Genomic DNA, 27,856 nt, shown 5'->3' on the forward strand with positions numbered 1-27,856 from the left:
TTGTTTAATCTGACTGTTACTTGACACCACGCGGGTGTTGCGATGCGGACTGTTTGCCTCTTCCCCACCAAGAACACCATTTGGTTTCCCCCAGCTGGGTCTCTATTTAGGTACGCTTCATGAACGTCCAGTGTCTGGACAACTTCTGGGCACTGATTTTCCCCAGGTGGGCAGGTCTGTGAGAACTAAGAGGTGTGGGTCTTGACTCGGTCCCTGGCTCATCTTTGGACAGCCCAGAGAAGGAGGCAAGACGTTTCGGCGGCCGTGCAGAGCCGGGCTGCTGGAGGACTCAGGGTTCTCTCCGGTTCCGGGCAGGCCTGAAGAGCCAGCAGCTGGGCCACGCGCAGAGCGGAAGGTAGGCTGTCGACGCTTGGCTGGTTTCTGAGCGGAGGCAGGGAGGCTGGAGCTCCCCACAGCAGGGACCTTCGCTCGGGGGGCGGCAGTCGTGGGGATGGAGTTCTGAATCCGGGTGCTGTGCAGGGTGGTGTGAGCCGCCAGGGGCACCCTGGGGGCTGAGGCTCTCCGTGGGCTGGGGGTGCCGTGGGTGCCGGATTTCCGTGTGGAGCAGGAGGGGTATGCTGTACAGAGTGCACGGTACAGTTGTGTGTGACTTTGTCCTTACGTGTATGTGTCAGGGCACTTTGCTCTCACACGGCCGAGCAGACACGAGCCTGTGGGTGGGCCTAGGTCATACATTGCCAAATGGGGGCAACCCCACGGTGACAGGTTCTCAGGCAGGGGACTATCTTGAGACTCCAATGAGGCTAGGCAGGATCCAGACAGCTGTAACAAAGAGGACAATTGGTCACTGGGACGTTCTGGCCGGTGGACTCTGAGAGTATGTGTGTCCTGAGCATGGAGCCCCCCACAGTGTTCTCCCACACGCTGGGGGTCCTCAACCAGACTCATGCTTGGCCAAATCTAAAGTCATATCTTTCTTTTCTCATGGAGAATGGATCACTGAGGAGATAATACTGAATATGTGTGGAAAACTAGATAGCCTTAAAAAATTATTATTTAGGACTTTAAGCCCCTCCCATGGATGTTGATCATGGAAGAGGCCATGTATAAGTTTGGGGGTGGGGGGGGCAAGAACTATATGGGAAATCTCTGTACCTTTCACTAAATTGCTCAGTTTTACTGCAAACCTAAACTTCTCTAGAAAATGGAAACTATTTTTTAAAACTAAATTATAGACCATTTCTTTCAACACATCTAACCCAATTATAATGAGCTCTATTTGAAGTAATATTTTTAAAAACCCGTAAGTATAGGAATCCTAGAGAGTAGATTAAACAAATGTTTGTGTTAAATGAGGTCCAATTTGCCAGCATTTGAGTTCCCTCGCCAACAGTGGTTAGTAAACCACAGCTGTGGGCTGGGCTCCTGGTTTTGTAAATAAAGTTTTATTGGCACACAGCCACACTTGTTCATTTACATTTTGCCCACGGCTACAAAGGCTGAGGCCATCTGGCCCGCAAAAACTAAAGCATTTACTATGCGGCCCTTTACAGAGAAAGTTTGCTGACCTCAACTATACAAGAACACTCCTTGAGATGGGTCAGTCTGGTACCCACACAAAAAAAGCAGGGAAATTTCCAGCTGTTAAAACAGCCTGTAAGCTGGACCCTTCAGGATCAGTAGCTGGCTCAGGAAGCCCGGCCCCTCCTCAGGGCTGGTTTTTCCAGTCTGGCTGGTACAGGAAATGTTCTGTTTGCCACTGGGAGGTTAGCTTTGCTATGGAGTGTGGCCTGGGCTGAGCAGGGCAGATTGTGCTTATCAGGATGGTTTATAAATAGACATCTCCGGGTGACCCAAGTCCAGCGTGCTTCTGCGCCTGGGTCTTTGAGAGGAGAACAATTGTGCCTGCTATTTGGTGGCCAGAAGCTGGTTGGGATGGGAGCAACTGTGACTACTGGGAGGAAAAGGGGCTGGTGGGGTGCTGGGTCCTGGAAACAGGGGCTTGGATCTCCTGGGGACCTGGGGAGACAGGTGTGTGTGGAGGAGACCAGGAAGGCTACAGAGGGCCACCAGTCCTCAGAGGATGAATGCATCCACCCTGGAGTCTCTTCATCAGTATGCAGGCAAGTGTCTTGGCATCTTCTGCTTCTTCGATCCTGACCCTAAGAAGCTTTAGAGACCCTTACAGAAAGGGGAAGCCCCACGTCTGGAAATAGCCCTTTTCCTCCAGCGTCTGCCAGAAATCTCAGTAGCTGACACCTGCCAGCCAGTGGAGACAGGGCTGGGCCATTTTCTTCGTTGTCTCTTGGGATTTCACTCCATCTGCAGAGGGTTACTGGAGAGATGCAAAGGGCTTAAGAGAAGGTGGCCCCCGTGGAGACATCAGAGCTGATATTTCCCAATGGGCTACAGAGGATCTTGGTTTTATTTCCACTTGAAGGTTTAAACCACATTTCACCAAATCCAGCCAATCTGTAACCCTACAACTCAATCGTACATTTCATTCAGTTAGTTGAAAAAATTTGTCAAAATACCTCTTAATTTCTACTTGGTTCCCAGGGATTGCATGATACAAGCTGGTGAGGACAGATGGGGGTGGGGGGGACAAAGGATCTGTCAAGGCACACGGATCAAGACCCAGAAATGGAGAATGTGGAACACTGCTGAGATGGGTCACCCCCAATATAGGTCACCGGTATCATTATTGAACATTCCCTGGAGGCGGCTGCGTGTGTGAGTCATATGTGTCTCCTATTCAAGGTGGAGGGAGAGCATGTTCTCAGTTGACCTCGGCTCTCAGGTGGAAGACTGAAGACCACTTGGTGCAGAGTGCATTCCCTTCCAAGCCTGCATCAGTCAGCCTTGGAGAGCTTGACCACAGAGTCGGAGTGTCTGGGAATCTGACAGCAAGAGGGTCCAAGGAGCCAATCCACCAATAGTAGCTTTCTCCCCAGGACCTGACAGACAGACCTCCCTTTCCTAGTAGGAAAGGGCAAGGGACTCTTCCGGACCACAGCTCGTGAAAGGGGGGAGTAGCTGTGTCCTCCGTTCTCTGCATGGCAGTCCCTCAAGACTCTGGCCCAGAGAAGGTGAGCACAGCACAGATTCCCCAGGGGCCTGGAAGGGCTTCCAAATCCCACAGAGATGCCTGCACGTGCTGCCAGCAGGAGCCCAGGGGCTCTGACACCTGGATGCTATTCCCTGCCTCATTGGGCCCCTCCTGTCCCTGAGGAGCCCTTTCCAGGGAGCTTCGGACGGGCTGCAAGGCTGAGCTACCAGAGGAATTTCATCTCAGCCATGCCTTCGCCTGGAGCTTAAGGCAAGGGGGAGAGGAAATGCCGAGACGTGCTTGAGTGACCCCACTCCCTGCTGACCGCGGAGGCCGGTTTCAGGCCTTGTGCCTCAGGGCCCTGCCTGCCTCATGCTGGAGATGCCCCTGGGTCTGCCCTCTGCAGGGGCAGCCTGGCCACAGGCAGCACCAACAGCTGGTCCCTTCACCTGGCCCTGTCAACCCGTCTCTGAGCCGGGTCAAGCCTAACGGGCGCAGAAGCCAAAAAACCAGAATTCAAACCCACTGGGCTAAAACCACCGACTCAGAGCCACTTCTGTCCCTGTGTGTCCACCATTTTCATCAGGGCCATCCCTGGCTCCCTGACTCCCGTGTGCAGAGCGTTTTCATAGGTTGTCTGGGGTTTACTGCTGGGCTCATCCAGCATGGTAGGTCTGAGGATCTCCTTCGGGAAGGCAGGCACTGCAGCTTAGAGACGTTCAGTAATCTGCCCCAGGATGCACAGCTAATGAGGTGCTAAGATGCAAACCTGGGACCGGAGTCCAAAGTCCATGTCCAAAAGAGTCTCGACAAGGAGGCCAGTCCACGTACAAAGAGTCAAAACCTTCCTCAAAGAAGCCATGCACGCCCAGACAGCCTCCTCCCCTTAGAGCCTCAGAGGGTCCCTGCTGCTCCCGGAGACCCGCGGAGGTGCTCAATAGGGGCTCTGGGGAGGGGCAGATCCAGATTCACAGTCCAGCTCCACCCTTCTTAGCCAGCCCCTGGGCCTCAACTTCTTCCTCTGTAAAATGGGAATACCAACCATTGGGAATCCATCTCAAGGGCTCCTCCATGCATTAACTGAGCAAACATATGAAAAGTACCAGGCACATAATAAATATGACAACTCTTCTCTCAACTGCCCTATTTGTCGGGTTTTTTCTCTCCTGCTTAAACTCCAACGTGGATCTTTCCCTTCCAGAGGTCCCTAAAGAGAAACCCCAATGCTTCAGGGCTCAGCTGACTCATGTTCATCACTCAGCGGTAAAGTAGCTGGCTTCATGGAGGACTGACCCGTCCTCACAGTGACCACTGGACATTCACACGTCATTATTACCTAACCTCATATGCCAAATAGCATTATGGATCTGTACACTGTTAGCACTCGGGGTGGAGGACTCAGCCCGAGAGGGGAAGTGATGTTCCCGCTCACACAGCAACGTGGGCAGGGTCTGGGTGACTCTGTGCCCACCGACATCAGCCAGCACATCCTGCTCTGCCCCACCAGCAACCCTCCAGGGGAAAGAAAGGAGGTTAAAGCTTTACGTAATTTTACCTAATTTAAATTTACCTAACTTTAACTTACATCTCAAGCGCAAGGGTAGGAGTCTAAATTATAACTGAGCGAGGAGGTTTTCCCTGAATTGCTTCGGGTGACTGCCTGGGAGCTGCAGACCCATCGTTTAAGGGGAACGCCCTGTAAGCGCCAACGCTGCGAGAAGTTAGCCAACATTCCGTCTAAGAATGAAGGAGCTGAGTGGCTTGCTAAGGCAGAGAAACCAGGCGGAGAGGGCACACACGAGGGCGGATCCCAGGATAGGGAAGCCCTCTCGGCACGCTGGTCGGTCACTGCCTTGCTTACACTGGCAAAAGGCAATGTTGTCCTAGTGACCCTCGTGCCCCCGGCCCTAAGTGAGGCAAGATGTGTGCTGGGGAGAATAGCGACATTTATGGACAGCTACTCGGGGCCAGCCACCTCACAGACACAAATTCATTAGGTCCTCACAATGACCCCATGAGGCAAGTACGACTGATAGTCTCATTTTACAGATGAGGAAACCGAGGCACAAATAGGGTTTATAATTTGCAGAGGGTCACTGAGAGCTAGCATAACCAGGAGCTGTGCCCAAGGAGATCTGGCATCAGTCCATACCGCCCCCCCTCTGGGGATGAGAAATGATGCCAGGTGGCATTTAGTGATCACCTACTATGTGCTTCACACACATGCGATCATTTAACACACTCAGCAATCCTGTTGGAGGATTCAAATCACAGTGGTAGATACGGGATTCCTTCCCTGCGCTGTCTGCTTCAAAAACCCGAGGTCTCCGGAGTGCTGGAAGCTTCCATTCATTGAGTCCTTATACTGTGTAAATCTCCTCTGGGCTCTTGACATTTTTTTTTTACCCCCACCCTTCACAACCACCCAATGAGGTGGGTCTTGTTGCAGCTGAAGGATCGGAGGCTCAGAGAGGGGACGTAACGTGTCGTGGTCACACGAGGCTAGGAAAGGGGAGCCCTGGTCTGACTCCAAATCTCGTGCTCCTTCCACCGCCCTGTTTGGTGCGCAGTCCGGACCAGGAGCTCATGCACACACAGCAGCCAAAGCTCTCTTGCAGCTGCCTTCGAACAAGCCCTGCCCCATGAGACCTCTCTCCTTCCACCTCCTGGACCCGCAGCTTGCACTCACTTCTGCCTGCTTTCCCCAACTAGGCGATGGTCCCTTGAAGAGGGCAGCACTTCTGATTCACGCCTGCACCCCACACACGCACAGCCTGCCCAGAGCCAGCCTGGAGCAAGGCAGACACAGCCCAAACCACAGTGGCAGACAGCCGTGGGGCCCCAGTGGCCCCAGAGCATATGGCTTATCAGTACAACCTCCCAAAAAGGGATACAGCCTCCACCCTAGGGCAGCGGTACTCCACGTGTGGTCCCAGGACAGGCAGCACCAGCATCCCCCATGCCCCACCCCCACCTCCTGCGTGGGCATCTCTGGGGTAAGGCCCAGCACTCTAACAAGCCCTCTGGGGCCTTCAAGAAGAACCACTGGCTCAGAGAAGGAAAGGGGACAAGGTCCCCGTGTTGTTCTCAAACACAGTAGGAGATACTCCAAGAAGCTGATCTTTTCACATCAGCTCAAGCTGTAGTTTTAAATAACTTTGCCTGTTGGAAGAGCCTATCTCAGTGTTCATTTTTAGAAGGATAACCTGGGTGGCCACAGCTGAATTATTTTTCTTGCCACTGTAAAGCGTCCCATAAGGAATTCCATGAAGAAGGCAGGATGGTTGTCAGGCCCCCGCGGCAGGAAAGTTGTGTCTCCTTCCCTGGAAGAGCTGGGCTCTCCGCTGTCATGACCCTTGGAGAAAGGACAGGTGCCAGCTCCCAAATAGACATCTCCCATCCAGTTCCAGCCTCTAGCAGGAAGTGAGAAGGCCAGGGACAGCCGGGCTCTGACAAGTGTGTGCGTGTGTGTGTGTGTGTGTGCGTGTGCGCACGTGCGCGCCCTCGTGGGGTTTAGGACTTCCCTGGTTCTCCATGTGAGACCCCTCCCCCATCCCAGAAAGTCATGCCCTCCTGGCTGTGCAGGGACGAGGAAGACGGCACCCTCCAGTGTGCCTCCTGAAGGACCGCCAGGTAAAACAGACGCCATCTCTAGCTCTGCCAAAGCGAATGGTCCCTGATGGAAAGAGGAGAGCCACTGAAGGTAGAAGAGAAGGTGCTAAGAGAGAAGCTGCTGCCCCCTCCCCCCGCCCGCCACCCGTGGACACCATGGCAGATGGAGACACCCCCAGAAACCCAGAGCCTCGCTCTGCCTTGGCTGCATAGGAAGCGCAGAGCCATGTAGCACAGACCCTTGAGTCTGAATCCCAATGCTGGTGCTCTCTGGCTGTGTGACCTTGAGCGAGTTGCTCAACTTCTCTGACCCTCAATTTTCCCACCTCAAATTCCTTTGGCACCAGCCCTACCTAACTTGCCTCTGGTTGTGATCCCTGAGCGAGATCACAGATACCAAGTGCGTGGCAGGTGGTAGGAGCTGGATAAATGGGATGGACACCTGGAACTGCCCAGCAGGGAGCTGGGGCTCAGTGATGGCTCTTCCAGATCTGCTTCTCCGCCTTTGCCACCCAGCCCCACAGGGCCAGTTTACAGATGGGGAAATGGGGCACACAGATGGTGAGGGGAACACTGTAGCACCCCTGACCCTGCGGTCTGAGCACTCTGCCCAAGCCCGGGACACTCCAGGGCCGTTTTCAGGGGGCAGTGCCTATCCCCAAATGTCTTGGCTCTCTTCCCAGGGGCTGGAGAGAGGACAGGTGCTGAGGGACACCCCACTCCCAACAAACCCAGATGGCTCTTCCCCTGGGACCCCCTGAAGGGGCTTCCTCTCTGGACAAGGCTCTCCAAGGTGGAGTTCAGGCCGTTGGTTACAATCATTTCTCCCTGCAAGACCCACTTCATGAGCCACAGTACTTTGCAAGTACCAGGCTGCTGGGTTCCCCTGCCCATCAACCCCAGCCTACAAAAAGGAGACGGAGGCTCAGAAAAGTGGAGTGACTTGTCCCAAGTCTGTCTGACTCCGAAGCTCATAAGCAGAGAGCCCCTCCTGCCAGTGAGGGCAGGGCAGGCTTTCACGGCCTCTGCATGGGCTTTTGGGGGTGATGGGGTGTGGGCAATAAGCCTGTGACCAAGGGTCTTAGGATGAGCTCCAAGGAGACTTGAGGGTGAAAACCAGGAGTGTGGGGGCTGCAGGTGGCCAGGGGTGGGGTGGTCCTGAGCAGAGGTTCTCAGCATGCAGGAGGCATTTCAGAAGCTCCTGGAGGCACCCCTTTAAATACGGGTTGCAGGCACCCTCTCCCTCTCAGCAGCCCTAGGTTCGAACCCTATGCCCTCAGGTAGTAAACTTCCCTGGACTCCAGGTTCCTCCTCTGTAAAGAACAAGAGTAATCTCTACCTCGCGAGGCTGTTGCAAATATTAATTACATAACAATAAACATGAATCAATAATATTAGAGTATATAAAGTGCTTGTCTTTTTTTTTTAATGTTTTATTTATTTATTCATGAGAGTCAGAGAGAGAGAGAGAGAGAGGCAGAGGCAGAGGGAGAAGCAGACTCCCCACCTAGCAGGGAGCCCGATGCGGGACTCGATCCCAGGACCCTGGGATCGTGACCTGAGCCGAAGGCAGACGCTTAACCATCTGAGCCACCCAGGCGCCCTGAAGTGCTTGTCTGATGCCAGGTACTCAGTACACAGGGAATTCTCTGACTCATTCATTCATTTGCTCCTTTGACAAAAGCGCAGGCCCCGTGTGGGGACTGGGGACACAGCACGAAGCAAAGGCAAGGCCTGGCCCCATAAACCCGGCCCCCGAGGCGGTCTCCTCCCCTGCCCCACATGAATCTGGTCAGACCCTGCCAGTCACAGCAGCTGGGGCTTGGGTCCCCGTTTCTCCATCCAAATGAAAACCCAGCATCCCTACAAACAGGGCAGCAGCAACGGAGCCTAACCAGGGATGCCTGGAGCCCCTGGTCCAGAGTAATTTACAAAAACCACTGCAGATCAGAACTCATTATTGGGTCTGAAATCACTTACCAAATTGCAAATGGGTTTTTTTAAATGGGTCTGAAATCACTTACCAAATTGCAAATGGGTTTCTTTAAATGAAACAATAGAATAGAATGATTAGAATAGAATAGAATAGAATAGAATAGAATAGAATAGAATAGAATAGAATAGAATAGAAGATATCAGAGTAGTACAGATAAGCAGGTTGAGTTTTGCTTCATGAATTTTCCTTGATCTACAGGTGACCCTTAAACCATTAGGGGGTTAAGGGCGCCAAGACCCACCCTGCACATTTAAAAATCCACGTATTTTAACTCTCCAAAAACTTAACTACTGATAACATGAACAGTCAATGAACACATATTTTGTATGTTACATGTATTATATGATGCATTCTTACAGTAAGTAAGCTTACAAAAAAGAAAATGTTATTAAAGAAAGCTAGAGGAAAGAAAATGTTATTAAGAATATCATAAGGGGGCACCTGGGTGGCTCAGTCGTTAAGCATCTGCCTTTGGCTCAGGTCATGATCCCAGAGTCCTGGGATCAAGCTCCGCATCGGGCTCCCTGCTCGGCAGGAACCCTGCTTCTCCCTCTCCTGCTCCCCCTGCTTGCGTTCCCTCTCTCGCTGTGTCTCTGTCAAATAAATAAATAAATAAATAAATAAATAAATAAATAAATAAATAAAAAATCTAAAAAAAAAGAAAGAAAGAAAATCATAAGGAAGAGAAAGCACATTTATAGGACTGTACTGGATTTACTGGAAAAGTCTGTGTATATGTGGACCCGCACAGCTCAAAGCCATGTTGTTCAAAGGTCAACTGTCTATGTCTCTGAGCAGTTTCCGTGCCGGGATGTAAATATTTCCTACCGTGTGTTGAGGGAAAACAAGCAAGGAAGAAACTGCTCCTGGGAGACATGTAGCGAAGGGCATGCACATAATTCCCTTGGTGCCCCTTGGCCGGAAGGTAAAACACCGGTCTGTGGCACCCGGGGCTCCCTGGGCCTCCTTCCACTGCAGACTGCCCCTGGTGGGGGGAGGACCCAGACCTGGTGAGTCAGATGGCTCCAATCATCTGGAGACTCAGGCAGTGGCTACTACAGGGACCAACTCCGTGACAATTCCTTTCCTCGACCCTCTTGGCCTGGGGAGCGGCCCCAAGGGGGTGGCAGAGTCAGGGTTGTTCCTTATTGTTCCTATTTTACAGGTGGAGGTAGATGTGAAGTGACTGGCCCAAGACGATGCTGACTTGGTGCCGGATCTCCAGCTCTTTCTACTGCCTAGAACTGCCCATCTGATGGTTATCTCATTTCATCCTACAGTTCCCAGATTTCAGGGCAAGATGTTCTTGGGACATATGGAAGGGATGACCGACTGACGGACGGACTGACAGAATGAATGAATGAATGAATGAATGAATGAATGAATGAATGAATAAACGAACAAATGATGTTCCGGTGGCAGGGCTATGCTTTTTCCTTGATAGCAGTAGTTCTCAACCAGGGGTGATTTTGCCCCAGGGGACTTCAGCAAAATCAATAGTGCCAAAGTTGAGAACCCCTGTTTTTTATACATAGGGGCATGGCATTGGCTCCATTTTACAGATGAGGAAACTGAGGCTCACAGACTTGCTGTCATTTAGCCAAGGTCATACCTAGTGAATGTAGAGGAGCACCAGGACCTGGCTGAGACCCAGGTGGACCCAACCCTATTGGGTGTTTCTGAAAGAGCTGCGTGTCCGCCTTCCAGAGGCTGCCTGCCCTGGCCTGGGAGTAGACCCAGCCCCTAGAGTTTGGATTGGGTCTGGCCACTGAGGCTGGGCCCCTCGTCCTCTGCAAAGAACACCTGGTGGAGCAGGTACCAGGCCAGGGGTACCAGGCCTGAGCTCCTTCCTGAGGGAGGGAGGATCCAAAGACAGCTCTCGCTGCATCCAGCCCATCTGGCCACCAGGAGCTCCAAGGAGTGATCCCCAACAACACCTGGCCACCAGAGATGGTCAGAAACAGTGCTGCAGATAGCCTTTGCAGAGTGAGACCCCTGCCCAAGTATCCTGATCAAAGCACTCGAGGATTCAGAGGTTCCCCCTGCACCACATGGTGGCTCATGGGCCGCAGGATGTCAGCCGCTGAAACCAGCCAGGGCTACAAGGCAGGAACTGCCCCAGACAGCCAGTTACTAAGCTTTGCTCAGCCCCCAGTCACACAATCCGGATACAGGAACAGGAGCCGGGAGGGGCAGCTTGCTGGGTCTTTGAACTCAGCCCATCTCTCCACCTCTCCCCTTGCCTCTGTATCTTGCTTCTCCCCTCTCCTCCTGCGACAGGGCCCCCCTCTGGGTGTGTGATGCCAGGTGCTGTCACCTTCCTGTTGTGGTGAGCTTGGTGAGACCAGGCCTGGCCTTCCCTCTGCCAGGCTCCCTGACTTCTCCCTGCAGACGTGGGTCATGCTCCTCAGAGGCTCCCGAGGAAATGTCCTGTCCAGACACAGCAGACTGGGCACCCAGGCGGGAAGGGCATGCAGGCTGGGCTGAGCTCCAGGGAGAAAGCCTCTCTCCTCCTGAGCTCTCTCCCGTGGGCAGCAGAATGCCCACAGTAGCTGCAATCAGCTGCCCACAAGTGGCTCTGTGAGCCCAGCCAGCCCAGACACGCAGCTTTCTTCGGCCACATTCCCTGTGACTCCTGGTCTCCTACACACGGCAGGGCTTTGAGACTCCTTGTATGTGATGTGATTCAGGGAGGATTCTGACACACGCCAGCCCAGCGCTGCCATCGGGACCCCTGGTGCCAACCACAATATGTTCCCGAGGCTGGAGGAAGCTGGCTTTGTCCTCTCCCAGGGCACAGGAGTCCGGGCATCAGTCTGAGAGCCCGTGGCTTTCCCAGTCTAGTTCCTAGGTCGGGGCCATTCAACCAGGCCAGGATGCAGGCCGACCCTCCTCCCCTGCTCACAAGTTCCAGGCCTGTGGAACAAAAATGGCCCAAGCAGATGCACCATGACCCAGGTGCAAATCAAAGCTGCGTTTTCCGTGCGTGAGAGACACTGCCCAGTGGAAACTACTCGGAGGCAATCTGATTAATGTGGCCCAACACCGTCAGCGACTCCCGGCAGCTTCCTGAGGCAGAGGCCCCGATCAGCCCTGCCGCAGCCTCGTCTCCAGCCCTGGGACAGGGCGGCACACAGTAATGCTCTGGGGGTGCTTGCCAAGTGAAGGAGTGCGTGACAGACCTTCCAGGTGGCCTTACAGGAGCCCATGTGTTCTTCCAGTTGAATGTAATGACCTTGAGATTTCTGATTTCCAACAGTTAAAAGGATCGAGCCATGATCACACTGGGGATAGTTGAGGAGGAGTCATCATGGGGCAAGGAAGCCGGGCCCTGGAGCCGAAGACAGGCAATCCCAGCACCAGCACTCAGCAAGAGACAGCGGGTAACCCAGGTGATAGCCTCAGTTCCTGCCTCTGTAAGGTGGGGAGCTGGGCCTTCCCTGACGGGTTTCCGTGAGGAATGAGTGAACGCAGGTACACGCAGTGGTGGGCCTGAGGCCTGCCACGCTGTAGACACTTAACATGCATCTGCTCCCCCCGCCGAAGGACCCCAACTGAGGAAGTCGATGTTGCCATCACCATTTGCCTCGTAAAATACAGGATGCAGACAAGGGCATTCGCTCAGAAACTGCCAAGCAAGAGGGCTGTTGGCAATTGCACAGAGAGGTCAAGAGCTTGGCTCAAGACTGACCAGCAGGGCAGGGGTCCTGGGCTGGGGTGGAGTGGGAAGGCTGCACGTGGGACGTCCGTGCATTCACGAGCTGGAACGGGGTCCAAAGGTACACAGGCAGGGGGCTGTCATGACTCACTACACTTAACTGCTTTTCAGGGCATGCCTACCTCAACAGCTCAAAAAACCACCCAGAAAGAAGACCAAGAGGAATCAATTCCAATTTGTTAGGGCCTTCTGGGTGTGATAAAGCCAACCCCTGTCATCTCCACGGCTTCCTGCCTCCCCTTTACTGAGAAGTGAAAACACCATTCAATTAAGGTAATTAAATCCACCCAAAGAGCTCAGGCTCAAAAACCACACTATAGGCAAGTGGTCAAACCCAGCAGGAGAGCCAACCCCAACGGCTTCCTGTGCAAAGACCAGCAGGGACCAGAGGGGAGTGAAATGGCCTCCTGAGCAGCTCAAGAGCATCCCTCCCGGCTCGGTGAGGCCCACCTGAAACTTCCTGCCGTCTGCCGCCCCCAATAGGAGGGCCTTCTGCTTATCAGCTGAACCATCACCTCCATCCCTGTGGTTATCATAGAAACTTGAGGTGAACAGATCCGTGGGAGGTAATTAGAAACAAAAACCCTCCTTTTTCTCCATCCCTGCCCTCAACTCCCCCTTGAACTGCAGCCCAGGAGCTCAAGACACACCCATCTGCGCCTGAGCCCAAGATCCAAAGGGTCAGGGCTGCCTCCCGGAGGAAGTGCGGGGTAACCAACTGGTGAGCGTGAGTCGAATCCCGCCTGCGTTCTCTTCTCTACGTGCTGTGTGACACCCAACAACATTCTGCACCTCTCTGTGTCTTTCCTTCTCCACCTGGAAAATGGTGACAATGAGGCCTTCTGGCCCCAGTTCATAAGGATCATGAGGATCAAACAAGATAATGGCCTCCAAATGTGTCCTGAACTGCAGGGTGACACGCAAACATGAGTCATCCCGTACTGACTCACTGCGCTGGCCTCCTCGGATGGCGATCCACTTTGGGTTCCAAAAGTTGGTGAGGACCTTGGGTTGCCAGATTAAAAACAAAAAACAAAAAACAGGATGTCCAGTGAAATTTGAATTTCAGATAAACAATAACTACCTATTTTTAGTGTAAGCATGTGATGATTAATTTTAGGGAGAACTCTGACTAATACGAAGTATATCCCACTGTTACATGGGACATGCTCATTCTCAGTTGGTCGTTTATCTGGAATTTCACTGGATGTCCTGTATTTTTCATTTGCTCAATCCGGCAACCCAACCAACAGCTCCCTCCCTTGCTATGTCTGACTCCAGGACCACACAGGCCTGGGTCTCAAGCCCAGCTCTGTCACTCACCAGCTGTGTGACACGGAATATTCATGTCACCTCTCTGAGCGTCCACTCTCTCATCCCGGAAAGGAAGCTGATAGGGCACAGCCACGAGGGCGATCATGGTGCTGGAGCCGGGGCCTCCGAGAGGGGCTCTGGTTCTGTGGGTCCGTCACACTTCTTCAGGTTGTGGGGCTTGGAGGAGTAGCTGTACGTGGAGCTTCTAGAGAAGGGCCTCTAGAGGGTGGTGGATATGAGTCCCCTCCTCTGGCCACTTGCTGTCCTCGCTGCCTGGGACAGATCAGCAGAAGTCGGGCTGCATGCCCTCTCGGGCCTGGGCGGGCCTGCCGTGGAGCCCCATGGGAGGCAAGGAGAACATGGGGTGGCAGGGCTTTCGGCCTTCCCACGTCCCACCACACACTCCAGCAAAGCTCCATCATCACAGTCTCGAGGGCCAGGAATCACACTCAGCAACAGCGGCTACAAACAGGGGAGTGACCACCCGCACCAGCAATCCTGTCAGGCAAAGATGAACCCGGTCGGGGCTCTCACTCCAAGGTGCCCAAAGCCTTGTTGGAAAGATGGATTTACAGCAGATAAAGTGGAATAAAGCCGTGCCAGTGGTTTAAAAACCCTACAAGGAAGTGGAGAGCTGAGGATAAGCAGTCAGCAGTCGGTGGCCCAGGGAAGATAGAGACAAGGCAGGCAGCGAGGGCACCATGCCGAGGAGGCAAGCCAGGACCCACCTGGGCCCGCAGCAACTTGTCCAGTGCACCACAGGCCTGGAGGGAAAGGGTGTGGGCAGAGCCGGGGCTGCGTGAGGGTGACACAGAGGTATTTGTAAGGGACCAGGAGAGAGAGAAAATTGTATCTGCAAGGAGCAGTGTATTCCAGGCCACGACAGTTCAACAGCATCCTGCATCATGACATGGGAAAAAGCATCACGCGAGAAAACTTTCCAGAAGAGTTAGAATATAGTGATGACTGTGCAAAGGATATTTTGTTGCTCGTCGGGAGAAAATGCTGATCCGTGAGGATGCACACTCCCATTGGTTTGTTTGATATATTCTGATTCAAAAAGATGACCCTGGCTGGGACGCCTGGGTGGCTCTGTTGGTTAAGCGTCTGCCTTCGGCTCAGGACATGATCTTGGGGTCCTGGGATCGAGCCCCACATCGGGCTCCCTGCTCAACAGGGAGTCTGCATCCCCCAGCTCCCCGCTCGTGCTCTCTCTCTCTCAAATAAATAAATAAAATCTTAAAAAAAAATTGACCCTGGCAATAAGGAAAAACAAAGCACATCCTCAAGTGTCGTTCCCCCAGTCTTAAGGCCACAGGGGTGCATACACACCCCCAGGTCCCCCACCAAGCAACTCTTTAGGATGGGTGTGTCACTGGACCTTTTACCCCTCCCCAGTGGCCCAACGGGAAATTCCAGTCCACTAACTCCCGAATTCTGATGCTTCGCATCTACCTGATGCGAGCTTGACCAGCATCTAGCACCAATGGATGGAGTGTTGGAGGACCCGATAACAGAGCGCTGTGGGCCTTCTCCAGGGTGGCCTGTACCACACAGGGCAGATGCCAACATGTCATCTGCTGACACCCATAATTTAGATAACGTATCAGTTCATGAGCACTTGCACTGTGGCTGTAAACAGCACCCCAGTTAATGTACTCAACAAATTCTTACTGGATGCTCGCCTTCCAGTCATCCCCCAACAGGAGCCCTGAGTGCAATTCAAAAGACAAACAGGAAAATGGAAAAGTCATGAAGCTGCTCCTTATTTCTCCCTGACTACCCTGAACCTGGATCCCAACTTAAATGGTATATGCCATGGTGCAAATAAATGTCTTCCCCCGGGCCAGCCCAGGAGCCGTCTCTAGGACTGAGCTGTCCCACCCGCTTTCATCTCTTACCACAGGCAGATTTTTATATATTTTAGGGCTTGGAACCAAAAAGTAAGTTAAATCCACTTGACTCCAAATTCACTAATGTGAAATTTGTGATAATTCTGGAATTATCCAATTATAATTGAGTTTCAATAAAATAAGTCCTGCTAAGCCAGTCAATAGTGTGACTAATACGACGGAGGTAGAATGATTTGCCTACTCATTTAACAGATTTTCCTTGTACTGTGCTCTATGCTTCCCGAGGAGAGTCTGGAGAGCCAGACGGACATGGACACAGCCACCGTAAAGCACCCAGGTTACCAGGAAAGACAAACGTTCCCCTAGCTAAATAATCACCCAGTTAACCACTGAAGTACAATTATAAGTAATGCAAAGGAGAGGGGATAGCCAACTACAAAAGCATATAACAAGGAGACTTACAATGGCCTGAAGAAGCAGCCTTATTGAAGGGTCATGGGAACTGGGTTCTGAGGCATAGGTAGGAGTTAAGCAGGTAATAGGGGAAAGGGGAAAGTAAAGAATCCCAGACAGAGGAACAGTGTGTGCAAAGGCTCTGAGGCACACTCTGGAAAGCCAACCATGAGAGGGAAGATAGTCCAGGAGGATGGAAAGGGAGACTCTTTGTTAAGGAGGTTTGATTTTCATTCTTTAAAACTGGGACGCCGTTGAGGGACTCTCAGAAAGAGGCTGACACGAACAGTTTGAGTCTTCCAAGCTGTTCCTGAATGCAGTGCTGAGAATGAAAAAGGAATAGCCCAAGGGAGTAGCCCAACGCAGCGCGCAGGACAGATCTGCACTGGCTGCACCCATGTCTCGGCCGTGTGCAGCTCGGATTGATGTCATCCTTAGACCCGGCCTGCCCGATGGTGGTAGACACAAAGCCCTCTGTGAGCCTCCAAAGAAATGTACTCCACAAATCTGAGTTAGTATGATTATTAATATTATTAATAAACTACCATGGACTAGATTAATAGCCAGGAGCTATGAGATGAGGAACGTCTTGGGGGAAGCCCCAATGGTCTGCATTTAAAATTTGCATAATGGATTTATTTTAATTAGTTTACACTTCATCCTGAGTACTCTTAAAATTCTCCTGGGCAGCTTTTGGGTTCTTTTAGCTGTCAAAATAGACACTCAAGCCTCCTGCCAACAATAAATCGAACACTGCTACCGCTTGCTGAGTGGATTCAAGTTCTGCCACTCCCGTTCTCTTTACTGCAAAACCTGAGTTCTTAATCCACGTGGGAAAGGGCCTTTGGTCAGATTGGACTAGCAAAAACTAATTCTCAACTGGGCCAACCATATTAGAAACCCCAAAGGCTTAATACAGCTTCCTAAAGAGTTCTTGGACCAGAGATGAATTAACGAATATTGGAAGGGATAGATATTGGCTCTATATTGGTTTTCACCAAAAACGCCTATGTCTGGAATTTTGTTGAGTTCAAATGTGGATTTAAAAATATATATATTTGAAAGCCCACTGTATTACTGACATTTAAAGACATCTTTTGCACCTGATGTGTGCTTGACCAGTTTGTCAGTTGGGTCCACTGATATTATTTTTCTTCTTCTTTCTAGATGGGCAGTGATGCTAGCAAATGTAAGCATGAGAAGTTTTAAAACTGCACGCCCTAAAACCCAGCAAGGCAGGCACCTGCAGCCCCCACCGCTATAACAGGTATGGAACCACCCAAGGAGACACCTTTCATTGTCAACTACTGTGATGAAGGGCTCCACTGGGCATTGGGAGACTAGGGGGTAGGACCAGGCATGGAGCTAACTTTATGACTGTCCCGTCCGAACCCAGGAAAATCAAATTAGAACTGAAGAAGCTATCTGAACAAAGGTCTCTTTCCTGAGGCAGAAGAAATGTGGTTAGAGCAGTTCCCCCTTGCCCATGGTTTTGCTTTTTGCAGTTTCAGTTACCAACGCTCAACCACGGTCCAGAAGTACATGAGCCTCCCTCTGATGTATGGTCAGAAGTCAACAGTAGCCTAACTCTACGTCACAGTGCCCACATCATTCATCCCACGTCATCTCATCACGCAGACATTCTATCACCTCACATCATCACAAGAAGGGTGAGTACGGTACAGTAAGATTTTGAGAGAGACCACATTCACATAATGATTATTATAGTATATTGTTATAGTTGTTCTATTTACTATTGGGTATTGGTAATCTCTTACTGTGTCTAATTTGTAAATTGAACTCTATCATAGGTAAAACATAGTATATATAGGATTCAATACTACTCTCCGTGGTTTCGGCCATCCACTAGGGGTCTTGAAACGTATCCCCTGTGGATAAGGGGGGATTACCGTATTTTCTGAATACTCCAATATGGTGAACATCTTGTATTACTGATGGGAATTATGACACAAACTCCAGATCAGTTAGGGTTCTTTGGCCATGCACAGAAGAAACAGAAACTGGACAAATTCAACTGAAATAGGTAAGTATTAAAAGGAAATTGGAGCCCTTGCAGACTCAAGGTGAAGGCTGAAGTTCCAGGCTGGTAAAGGCTGAGAAGACAGCCCTGCCCCATCCAAGCACGTTTCCATCTTTGCGTCATTCCAGAAGAAACAGTACAGAGGGCCTGGCCTGGGTCTCACATCTGCACTTGGCCCAGGGAGGTCTTGGCAGGCACCTTGGTTTTCAGCCTCACCAAGACAAAACACAAAAGGGAGAAGAAATAACCCCAACATTATCAAATGTTCAAAGCTGGGTGTTCCAAAAGATAACAAGTATCTGCCAAAAGTGGGAGGGATTTAATTGGCTGGAGGTCATTTGCTGAACTCTAAGATTCTAAATTTAAATCTCCAACTATCCTATTTTCTTCTAAATGTGAAAGTATAGAAACCCCAGTATTACCATTACCAAGTACAGCCATTGCCAAGATCAAGACCCCAGCATTCAGGACACCAGAAGCCTCCCTGACTTATCCATAGGACCTCAAGATCCAGAAAACTTGATTCACATTGATCGAAACCACTAAGGTCTCCCACCCCACCCCAATAACACAAATTCCAGGACCGGGAGTTCAGGCACAGGCTCAGAGCTCAACAATGCCATCAAAGACCCAGGGCCATCCTGCCCACCAGGCCACCCTCAGCAAACAGGTTCTAATTGTCATTGCTTGTTCCTCAAGTTTGCAAAGTGAATGCCTTACTGTTATGAGTTGAGTTGCATCCCCCAAATTTTCATATGATGAAGTTCTAACCCCCCGGGCCTCAGAATGTGATTTTATTTGAAATAGGGTCGTTGCCAATATAATCAGTTAAGAGGAGATCATTGGGGTGGGCTCTAATCCAATAGGACTGGTGCTTTTATAAAAAGGGGAAATTTGGACCCAGAGGCACAGACGAAGGAGAGACAATATGAAGATGCAGGAGAAGGTGGTCATCTACCAGCCAAGGAGAATGACCTGGAACAGACCTTTCCCTCACAGCCTAGAGAAGGAACTAACCCCATTGACACCCGATTTGGGACTTCCAGCCTCCCAAACTGTGAGATACTAAATTTCTGTTGTGTAAGCCAGCACTCTGTTGTACTTCGTTAGCCCTAGCAAACATACACACTCCGTCTCAGGCTTTGTGTCTACATTCGAAGCAGGAAGAAACAGCACCAACAGAGTGGAGACAACAGGGATTGTTCCCTTGATCAGAAAGGCCAGAATTTTCCCTGACATCTGAATGCTTCCATCCCTGTGACCAGAGCTGGGCCACACAGAAGGAGAGGCTGGTGGGGAAAGGAGCGCAGCTGGCCCGCCAGCAGGGTCTAAGAGCTGAGGCAGATGCCCGCGGCCTTCTAAAAATCCTGCACTCTGCTCTCTGGGGAGATGCCCTCATTTGCAAGGCAGGGCTGAGGAGCATGTAAGTAGAGGCTTTTGCAGAGTGGGCTCATCCAGTTCCTAGAACTCGGGGTCCCTCCTTTCTCCAGCACAGCCAGCTCAGTTCTCCCATCATTAAACCAGGTCAGCCTGCCAACGAGTCAGCACTGGAAACTTACCGGTCGGGCTGTGGTCAGGACACAGGAAACAAACAACCCCAAAGAAGGCCAGCCTCCAGGACCCAAACAGGATGCCGCTAGCCCAACAGCGGCAGACCTGGGCGGGACACCTCCTGTACCATCCCCCATGCGGGGCCCGGGATAGGACATGGGACACCTGATGTGCAGGCTCTGCCTCCCTGTGGGAGCATCTTCATCTTCCATCCCCTAAAGCCATGGCCATGTTATCGCTCTGGAGCCAGGCAAGGAGGGAAGATTGCAGCCTTGTCGGCTTCTGCAGCTGCTGTGAACGGGGCCACTGGGTGACAATGTCATCTGTCAGCTGAGGACCCAGAGCACACTGCCAGATGTTCACTGTCCCAAGTGCCCACCACTCAGGCCCACTCTAGGTTCTATACTTGCTATTTTATCTAACTTTTCATGTACTCATTGACCTATCCTCTGTCTGGGCGAGGCCTGTTCCAAGCAGTGGAAGTATGTACCCCAGCAGTAGCGGTCAGGGTCCCAGCGGAAGCAGCATCCTCAGACAGGACCCAGAAGGAAATGCAATGTACCACCTCACACCCATTCGGATGGCTACTATTAAAAAAAAATAATAATAAAATAAAATAACAAGTGCTGGCAAAGATGTGGAGAGACGAACCCCATGCACTGCTGGTGGGAACGTAAAATGATACAACCACTGTGAAAAACAGTATGGAGTTTCCTCAAAAAATTTAAAATGGAATTATCATAGGATCCCCCAATTCCCCCTCTAGGTATATGCCCAAAAGAATTGGGCACAGCAGAATCTTGAACACATATTTGTATACCCATGTTCATAGCAGCATTATTCACAGTAGCCAATAGTGGAGGAGACCTAAATGTTCATTGACAGACGAATGGATAAACAAAATGTAGAATAAACATGCAATGGAATATTAATCAGCCTTAAAAAGGAAGGAAATTGGATGGAAGTGGATGATCCTTGAGGACATCATGCTAAGTGAACCAGCCAGTCACCAAAAGACAAATACTGTGTGATTCCACTCATATGAGGTTCCTAGAATAATCCAGTTCATAGAGACAGGAAGCAGACAGTGGCTGCCAGGGGCTGGGGTCGGCAGGGTGGTGGGTGGAGTGGAGTTGATATCTAATGGGTACGGAGTTTCAGTTTGGGACGCTGTAAGAGTTCTGGAGAGGGATGGTGGTGATGGTTGCACCAATATGAATGTACTTCACACTCCTGAACTGTATGCTTACATGGTTAAGTTGGTAAATTTTATTTCATGTCAATTTCATGACCTTTTTTTTTTTTTTTAAAGAAGAAAATCAAATGAAGGGACCATAAGAGAGGTATAAGCATTAGGGAGACCCCAGCAAGTGGAGCCACTCAGGAAGAGTAGGAGCCATCCTTCCCACAGCCCCAGGGGGCAAGGGGAGCAGTTAGAGTCCGAGCCCAGGGGAGGGGCCGTAGTTAGAGAGGACTGCAGCATTGCCCAGACCCCACACCACAGCCAGGAGCAGGCGTGGGGGAGAAATGCCAGGGATTCTGGCTCCCTCCAGGCTCCACCCAGCATCTCCCACTGGTCACACCCAAGGGCAAGTCAGAGAGTTAAGGAGCCCAGGTGCTGCAGACTCTTGGAGACTGTGCTCTCTTGGGGTGGCTCTGGGACAAGTTCAAGCCGCCGACAGATAGCCTAGTGGCTCCTGAGCTCCTGGCTCTTACAGTCTCCTGATGGGATAGGCAACAAAGAAGTCAACTTAATTTTAGAATATGCTCAGTACCAGAAAGAAAACAAACCAGGCACTGCGAGAGAAAGTGGGGAGGGGACAGCCCCTGAAATGTCAGGGAAGACCTCTCTGCAAAAATGGCACATCTGGACCTTAGGTACTGTATCAGGCAGGGTTCTCCAGAGGAGCAGAACCAACAGGATGTATAAATATAAAGAGATTTATCTTAAGGAACTGGCTCGTGCAGTTATGGGGGCTGGCGGGTCTGACATCTGCAAAGCAGACTGGACACCCAGGGGGAGTTGGTGTTGCTGTTCCAGTCCAGGGAGACCTGGGGCAGAATTGTCCCTTCCTCTGGGGAGCTCAGTCCCTGAGATGCTGCCCACCCACATTGCGGAGGGTGGGTAATCTGCTTTACTCAAAATCCATTGATTTAAACATTAATTACATCTAAAAAATACTTTCATAGCCACATCTACATATGTTTGACCAAAAACTGGCCACTAGGGCCCAGTCAGGTTGACACATAAAATTAACCATCACGGGCACAATCACCCATCTGGACCAGTGTGTAGTTCTCACATGGAGCCACTAAGTTGGAGATCCTGTTCATACCCTGCACGTCTTTCTTTTACAGAGAAAAAAAAAGAAAGAAAGAAATCCCACTTTGCAATTGCATCTGGTCGACAGGAAGCTCTAGTTTTGCGGGAAGAGGGCTGCTCTTCCAAAATCATCCCCCAGCGGCACCCACTGGCTGACCGGGGACAGTCTTCCTAGCTGGCGGATGATGCAGGGGAATAAGAAGTGCACGGACGGGTTCAGCGACTCCTCGAGCATCGGCAGTGTGCTGGACGATGCAGACAGGGAGGTGAGCAGCCTCACAGACCGGGCCTTCCGGAGCTTGTGCATCTCAGAGGACACATCCCGCAATGACTCCGACCTGGCCCTGTCCCCGGATATCACCCGCCAGGTGTTTGGGAATTTCCCCCAGGGAACAGTGATCCACACCCACAGGAAAAGCAGCATCTGGAGCCAGTTACCGTCGCAAGGCACGGAGCACGCAGGCTGGGCGGCCACATTCCAGCAGCTCCCCAAGTACGTTCAAGGGGAGGAAAAGTATCCCAAGAGCAGCCCGCCGCTAACACCAGCCCAGTGGAGACTGGAGGTGCCCGTGTCCGGCCTGAGGAGCAACAGCAAGCCTGCTTCAAAAGTATCATCACTAATTAAATCTTTTGACAGGACTGAGAACCAACGCTGTGACAGCAGGCCTCCTACCAGTAAGCCCCCGGCTCTCAAAAATCCCCCCAAATTTGCTCCTCTTCCAGAAAGTGGTGTCCACTTCTGCTTCGATTCTGCCTTTCTGACGGTCAGGAGGGTGCCTGCTGAAGTCTCTGGCGCCCACCAGAATAGCCACCAGCCTGGCAGGAAGCACGGAGAGCAGGAGTCCCCCAGGAATCCCGAAATGGCCTGTCACGGCTCCAGTAGTTTCCTCCCAACACCCGAAAACGTGACCAACTCGTTTGAGTCCAAGTTCCCCTCCCCGCCCCACAAGCCAGCCAAGGGTGAGCCTGGAAGAGGTAAGGAGTGGCCCTGCAAAGGGACCTTTCTTCATAGTGAAAACAGTGCTTTTGAGTCCTGGAACACCCACCAACCGAGGCTGCCCGAGAGAAAGGAGGCTGCTGACCCCATCCCAGAGAGCAAAGCTCCCAAGCATTATGACGACGCGCCCTTGTTAAGAGAGCCCCAGGCCCCTGAGCACAGAGTCTCCCCCTGCCACTCCCGGGCCACCTGCAGCCAGGAGGTGAACAGGCTGGCTGCAGGGGCTCTCACGGAATCTGGACCCTGGGGAGCTAGGGATCCAGGAGCCCAGGTGTTCGCTGTGGAGGGAAAAGCTTCTAGCTCACAGCCTGACCCTCAGGTGAAGCCGACCCAGCCCCCATGGAGGAAACCAAAGCCTGGCAAAGGAAGGAAAGAAAGTCTACCAGATGCTTCAGAAGAGAAGAAGCAGGTCACCAGAAGAGGCCCAGCCTTGTATACAAAGCACAATCTCCAGGGACAATTTCCAGAAAGCGAGGCTCTTGACCTGCCCATGGACCCCAACGAGCATTATAGTCCTCCTTTTAACATCAGTAAGCTTCTGACCCCTGTCATACCCACCAAGCATGTCCTGGAGCCATCCGACAGCCAGCCAGGGGAGATAACCCCATCACCCCCAGGGCAGCTAAATGGGTACCAAGAGAAGGAGCCCAGTGAATGTCAGTCTCGGGACAGCTACAAATCCAAAGCCCCCAGCCTGCTGTTCAACCTTAAGGATGTGCGGAAATGTGTTAAGAGCACATACAGCCCCTCACCTCTCTTGAAAGGCCTTGAGGAGAAAACCAGAGGCAAGCAAGAACCTGTGAGCAATGGTGACATCCTTCCCAATGGGCTGGAGGAGAGCCCTCCAGAGGAGCTGTCTAAGGAGACACCAGCTGACGGCCCTTCTGGGTCACACATCAGTACACAGAAGGACCCTAGGGCTGTCTCCAGTGCAGCCTCTGCAGATAACTATCTAACTCTTAGCTCACCTCCAGCTACCACCCAAGCCCCCTTCTGCATCAACGGGGAGGGAGCTGACAGAAACAGCTACGAGAAGGACGATGGAGATCCGGAGATGGGCACCACCGGGTCGGGCAAGTGTCCGGACGCCGGGGAACCCTGCCCTAGGAAGCACCTGTCCCTGAGGCTTTGCAGCAGAGAGCCTGAGGCAGGGAAGGCTGCAGAGAAACCAAAGACCCTCAGCCTCGAGAAGGGCTTCTTGAGATCCGTGTCTCAAGAGACAGAACCAGAGAGAGATGCAGGACTTCAGAATCCAAACTTCAACCAGAAATTCTCCCCAGGGCCCCTCTCTCCCGAGGAAGAAGATGTGTTTTACAGTGACAGCCAATCTGATTTCATGCCAGGCTTCAAAAGTAAGGCCAAGTTCAGCACCAGCTCTTCAGACCAGTCCTTTGCCTCATTTGAGGATCAGCAGAAAACGTGGTTCACCGAGAGCCAGCAGGAAGACAGGAGGAACGACGGAAGTGCAAGAGACAGTCAGAAGGACGAGAAGGAGAAAGCGGTGGGGAAAGAGGAGCTACAGCTCTGTGCCCTGAGTAATGGGCCCACGTGCGTGCAGGAGCGCAGCAAGAGGGAATCCTTGCAAGGAGAAGGGGGAGGTTTGTCTGGATATAGACCCAGGAAGGCATCGAGAGAGGAGGCTAACTTCAGAGGCACTTGGATGGGGAGAAGTAAGGATACAATCAAAGACCTTACCCCCTCACCATCTTCTACTTCAAACAAGCACATATTGTTTGCAATTAAAGATAACACCTTCAGGGCCACCCCCGTAATAAAACCCATCATGCGGCCCCTCCTGAGGACCATGTCATCAGAGGACCCTCTGGGCGGCAGCCACAAAGAAGACGACTTGCCAAAGCCAAGCTGGGGAGAAGAGGCTGGTCTTGGTGGCCCCGAGAGCCAGGAATTGGCCAACCCCCCGACCCCCGCTAGCATGCAGGATGCACACTTGAAGCGCACAGCCTGGGAGGGCACAAAGGACCACGGGCAGGCGCCTGGCACGGCCCGGAAGGAGACTTCCCAGCCAGTCCCAACAAGAAACATCCCGTCTCCTCCACTCATGGGAGAGGGCCAAGGGCTGAAGCCACCCCCAGAGGCTGCACGTCACATTGTGGCAAATGAAAGCAAGAACAGTTCCACGGACCAGGGGAAGCTGGATGCTCCAAGGTGCATCCCCACCATCGCTTTGCCCCAAGGCGACCCAGAAGACCAGCCACCCCCACGGCAGCTGGGAACGTGTTGGGGAGAGCACACACAAGATTTCAAAAGTCACTTATTGTCCACACCCAGAGCAGGGCCGCCAGGGAGAAGACTGGTCCCTGGGGAGATGGCAATTTCCCCTAATGCCAGCTCCCTGGATGAGAGCAGCGCATGCTCCCCGGCCACCAGCAGCACCTGGGATGATGGCTCCCAGGTCCCCACTGAGCCGGGCCTGCTGCCAGGGGAGCCTCCTCACCCCAGGCCCTGGGCCAGCCTCTACCCGGCCAGGGTCGCCCGTAGGGAGGACCTGACACACGCCCTCACATGGGAGGCCGGCTCGGACCCCCAACTTGAGCCATCCGCCGAAGACCTCAGGACACTTTCTCCAAGAGGTTCAGTGCTGGACATGGCCACCAGCTCAGCGGGCCTCCCAGAGAAACCAGAGCCTCCTGCTCAGCAGGAGAGGGCAGCCGGCAAGCCCCCGGCGGTCCCACCCAAAACAGAGAAGGCCCTGCGGCGGGCCAAAAAGCTGGCAAGCAAGAGGAGAAAGACCGACCAACTGCAAGAAAAGCATGGTGAACCTGGAGAAGAGAAGCCCTTCCTGGAGGACTGGGAGCGTAGGCCACCATCCCCTGGAGAGAGGCCCCGATCCAGGTTCCCCGAGGTCCGTTCCCTGCCCCCTCCCATCCACCGCCACTCAGTGTCTGCCTTAGAGCCACTCAGGAGGCAGCCTGGGGGATCCCAATCCCGTATGCCTCTGGCCCCTTACCCTGCCACCCAGAAGGTCCTTCAAGACCCCCAATCTGGAGAGTACTTTGTCTTCGATCTACCACTCCAGGTGAAAATCAAGACCTTCTATGACCCAGAGACGGGCAAATATGTCAAGGTCCCCATCCCATCCTCTGAGGGGGGTTCCCCCGAGCCACCCCCGCCAAACACACCTGATTCTCCCTACATGCTGTACCCCCACTTCCGGCCCCTGCCCTTGATGACACTGCGTTGCTCGTCTCAGCTCTCTGCCCCCACCTTCTTCAGGCAGGGCCCGCACACCCCCGAGGCGGCCGACCCTGGTCCCCAGAGCATGCAGCCAGCACCTCCCCGGTGCCCAGAGGAGGAGGGGGGAGATGCTCCGCACCTGGGCATTATCTCTACCGACGACCTAGAGGACTTTGCCACAGAAGGCATTTCTTGAGAATTACAGCAGACTAAGCCCCCTCAAATAAATCCAGAAGAACTTACTTCCCCTTTCCACCAAACAATCAATCACTTACACACACACACACACACAGACATCAACACATACTTAGCCATGTGGGATCCCTAAAGTCTCAAAGGAAGTGGGGATTCTGAGAAAACCCCATCTGAAAGGCTTCCTGGGGCTCTCCTCCCTGGGAGGGCACTGTTGGCATGACCGGGTCCCTCCCAAGCCCCTTCCCGGATCTTGGATCTGCTCCCTTTACCCCTTCCTTCTCCCCTCCCTTACTCCCTGTCCTCCTCTGGCCATGCCACTGGGTTGAGTCCAGCCTGATTCCTAATGGCCGCTCTGCTCGGGCACCGCACCTACTTCTTCTCAAGGGCCGGCTCATGCAGTGAGCCAACTCCCAAGCCCCCAGAAGTGCCGCACTGCACTGAGCGCAGCCCTGCCCGGCCAGCAGACCACCCGGCCCAGCCCCTCCAGGTCCAGCATGGCACAGAGAAGCGCCTCTACCCTCGCTCCCATGCAGTAACCATTTGCAGCTCACTGCAGGCAGAAATGGCTAAGGACTGCCCCAAGGCAACCCTGCAGAAATGTTTCTTTGGATAGAGTGGGTTTTCTTTACTGAGGAAGCTTTCCTCTGAAGGCTATTTTCTGATAAAGAAAAGGCTACCTTTTAAAAAGTGAAACAAGCTTGCAGATGTGGTTCTGTCCTGGACTGGTCTTCCATCTGTGGGCAGTGGCAGGTCTCCCCTGGTCAGTAAAGTGCCTTGTGCTGTCCAGGCCTTCCATCACCTTCCATCACCGCCGGCCACGCAGGGGCATCACTCTGAACAGAGCAGCCTCGGCACCTGCTGCCATCCCGGCACTCCTCCTGGAGCCCTCAGCACTGTCCCTGCATTCGCGGGGCCAGGCTGTCCACTCATGTAGGGGGACAAAGAGGAGGGAGACCCAAGCTCACCATCACGGCTGGCCCAGGGAACTGAGTCAGGCCCCAGGTGTCCCAATTTCACGACTGTTAACCTATGCCCTGTGCTCAAAAGGAAATTGTATTTTCCCAACTCCCAGGCCTTTGGGGATGTGGAGGGAAGTATCTGATTCAGGTCAAGGCAGCAAAATGCAATAACCATCTCTGGCCTCTGAGAACAGAGGCGTCTGTGAGCACATGCACACTGTGAGCAGCCATGCTAGGAAGGAACGCAGGCTGGTTTCACGGGCTTCCACCCAGGGCATCCGCTGCAGCAACTTAATTCTTGTGCTATGGGAAAGACAGGGGCAAACACGTCTCTCTCCTTGTTTAGAAAGGGCAGCTGTTGAGGCAGCTGTCGGGACTGTGCTGTCCACGTCCCCAGGAACCCCACAAACTGCATCATCCTTGTTCCTTTGGCAAAAATGCTGTTTCCAGGCTGGAAAGATGGGAAGGCACAGAACTCACCAAGTCCCAGGCTCACACCAGTACAAGAGCTCTTATTCTTGGCCACGATTTGGATTCAGGATTTTCTACCTGTTTGTTTTCCCAACAAGTACGGCCACACCTTAAGTGCATTGTGAAAATACTCCACAAATCCCGGCTCGATGCCTTGGTGAGACAACC

The 27,856-nt window shown here is 52.5% G+C and overlaps 1 protein-coding gene across 4 annotated transcripts in view; it reads left to right on the top strand.

Annotated features, from left to right (window-relative positions):
* The window catches only part of CUNH10orf71 (chromosome unknown C10orf71 homolog), a 29,413-nt gene extending 2,459 nt beyond the window's left edge, over positions 1–26,954 (top strand). Inside the window, exons 1-5 of one of the 4 annotated variants that reach the window (XM_045878289.2) lie at positions 28–110; positions 233–355; positions 17,124–17,223; positions 17,462–17,626; positions 21,907–26,954. In XM_045878289.2, the coding sequence (XP_045734245.1) occupies positions 22,054–26,259 (4,206 nt within the window). In that variant the 5' untranslated portion in view covers positions 28–110; positions 233–355; positions 17,124–17,223; positions 17,462–17,626; positions 21,907–22,053 and the 3' untranslated portion in view covers positions 26,260–26,954. Of the gene's footprint in view, positions 1–27; positions 356–11,877; positions 12,011–12,447; positions 12,610–17,123; positions 17,224–17,461; positions 17,627–21,906 lie in introns of those variants that run through there. The other 3 variants (XM_045878288.3, XM_054508273.2, XM_054508272.1) reach the window with 3 other exon arrangements.
* The last annotated feature ends 902 nt before the right edge of the window (positions 26,955–27,856 follow it).

The sequence above is a fragment of the Mirounga angustirostris genome, unplaced genomic scaffold, assembly GCF_029215605.1.
Source record: "Mirounga angustirostris isolate CCGP_5_RB_7025 unplaced genomic scaffold, mMirAng1.0.hap1 SCAF_6, whole genome shotgun sequence".
NCBI classification, from domain to species: Eukaryota; Metazoa; Chordata; class Mammalia; order Carnivora; family Phocidae; genus Mirounga; species Mirounga angustirostris.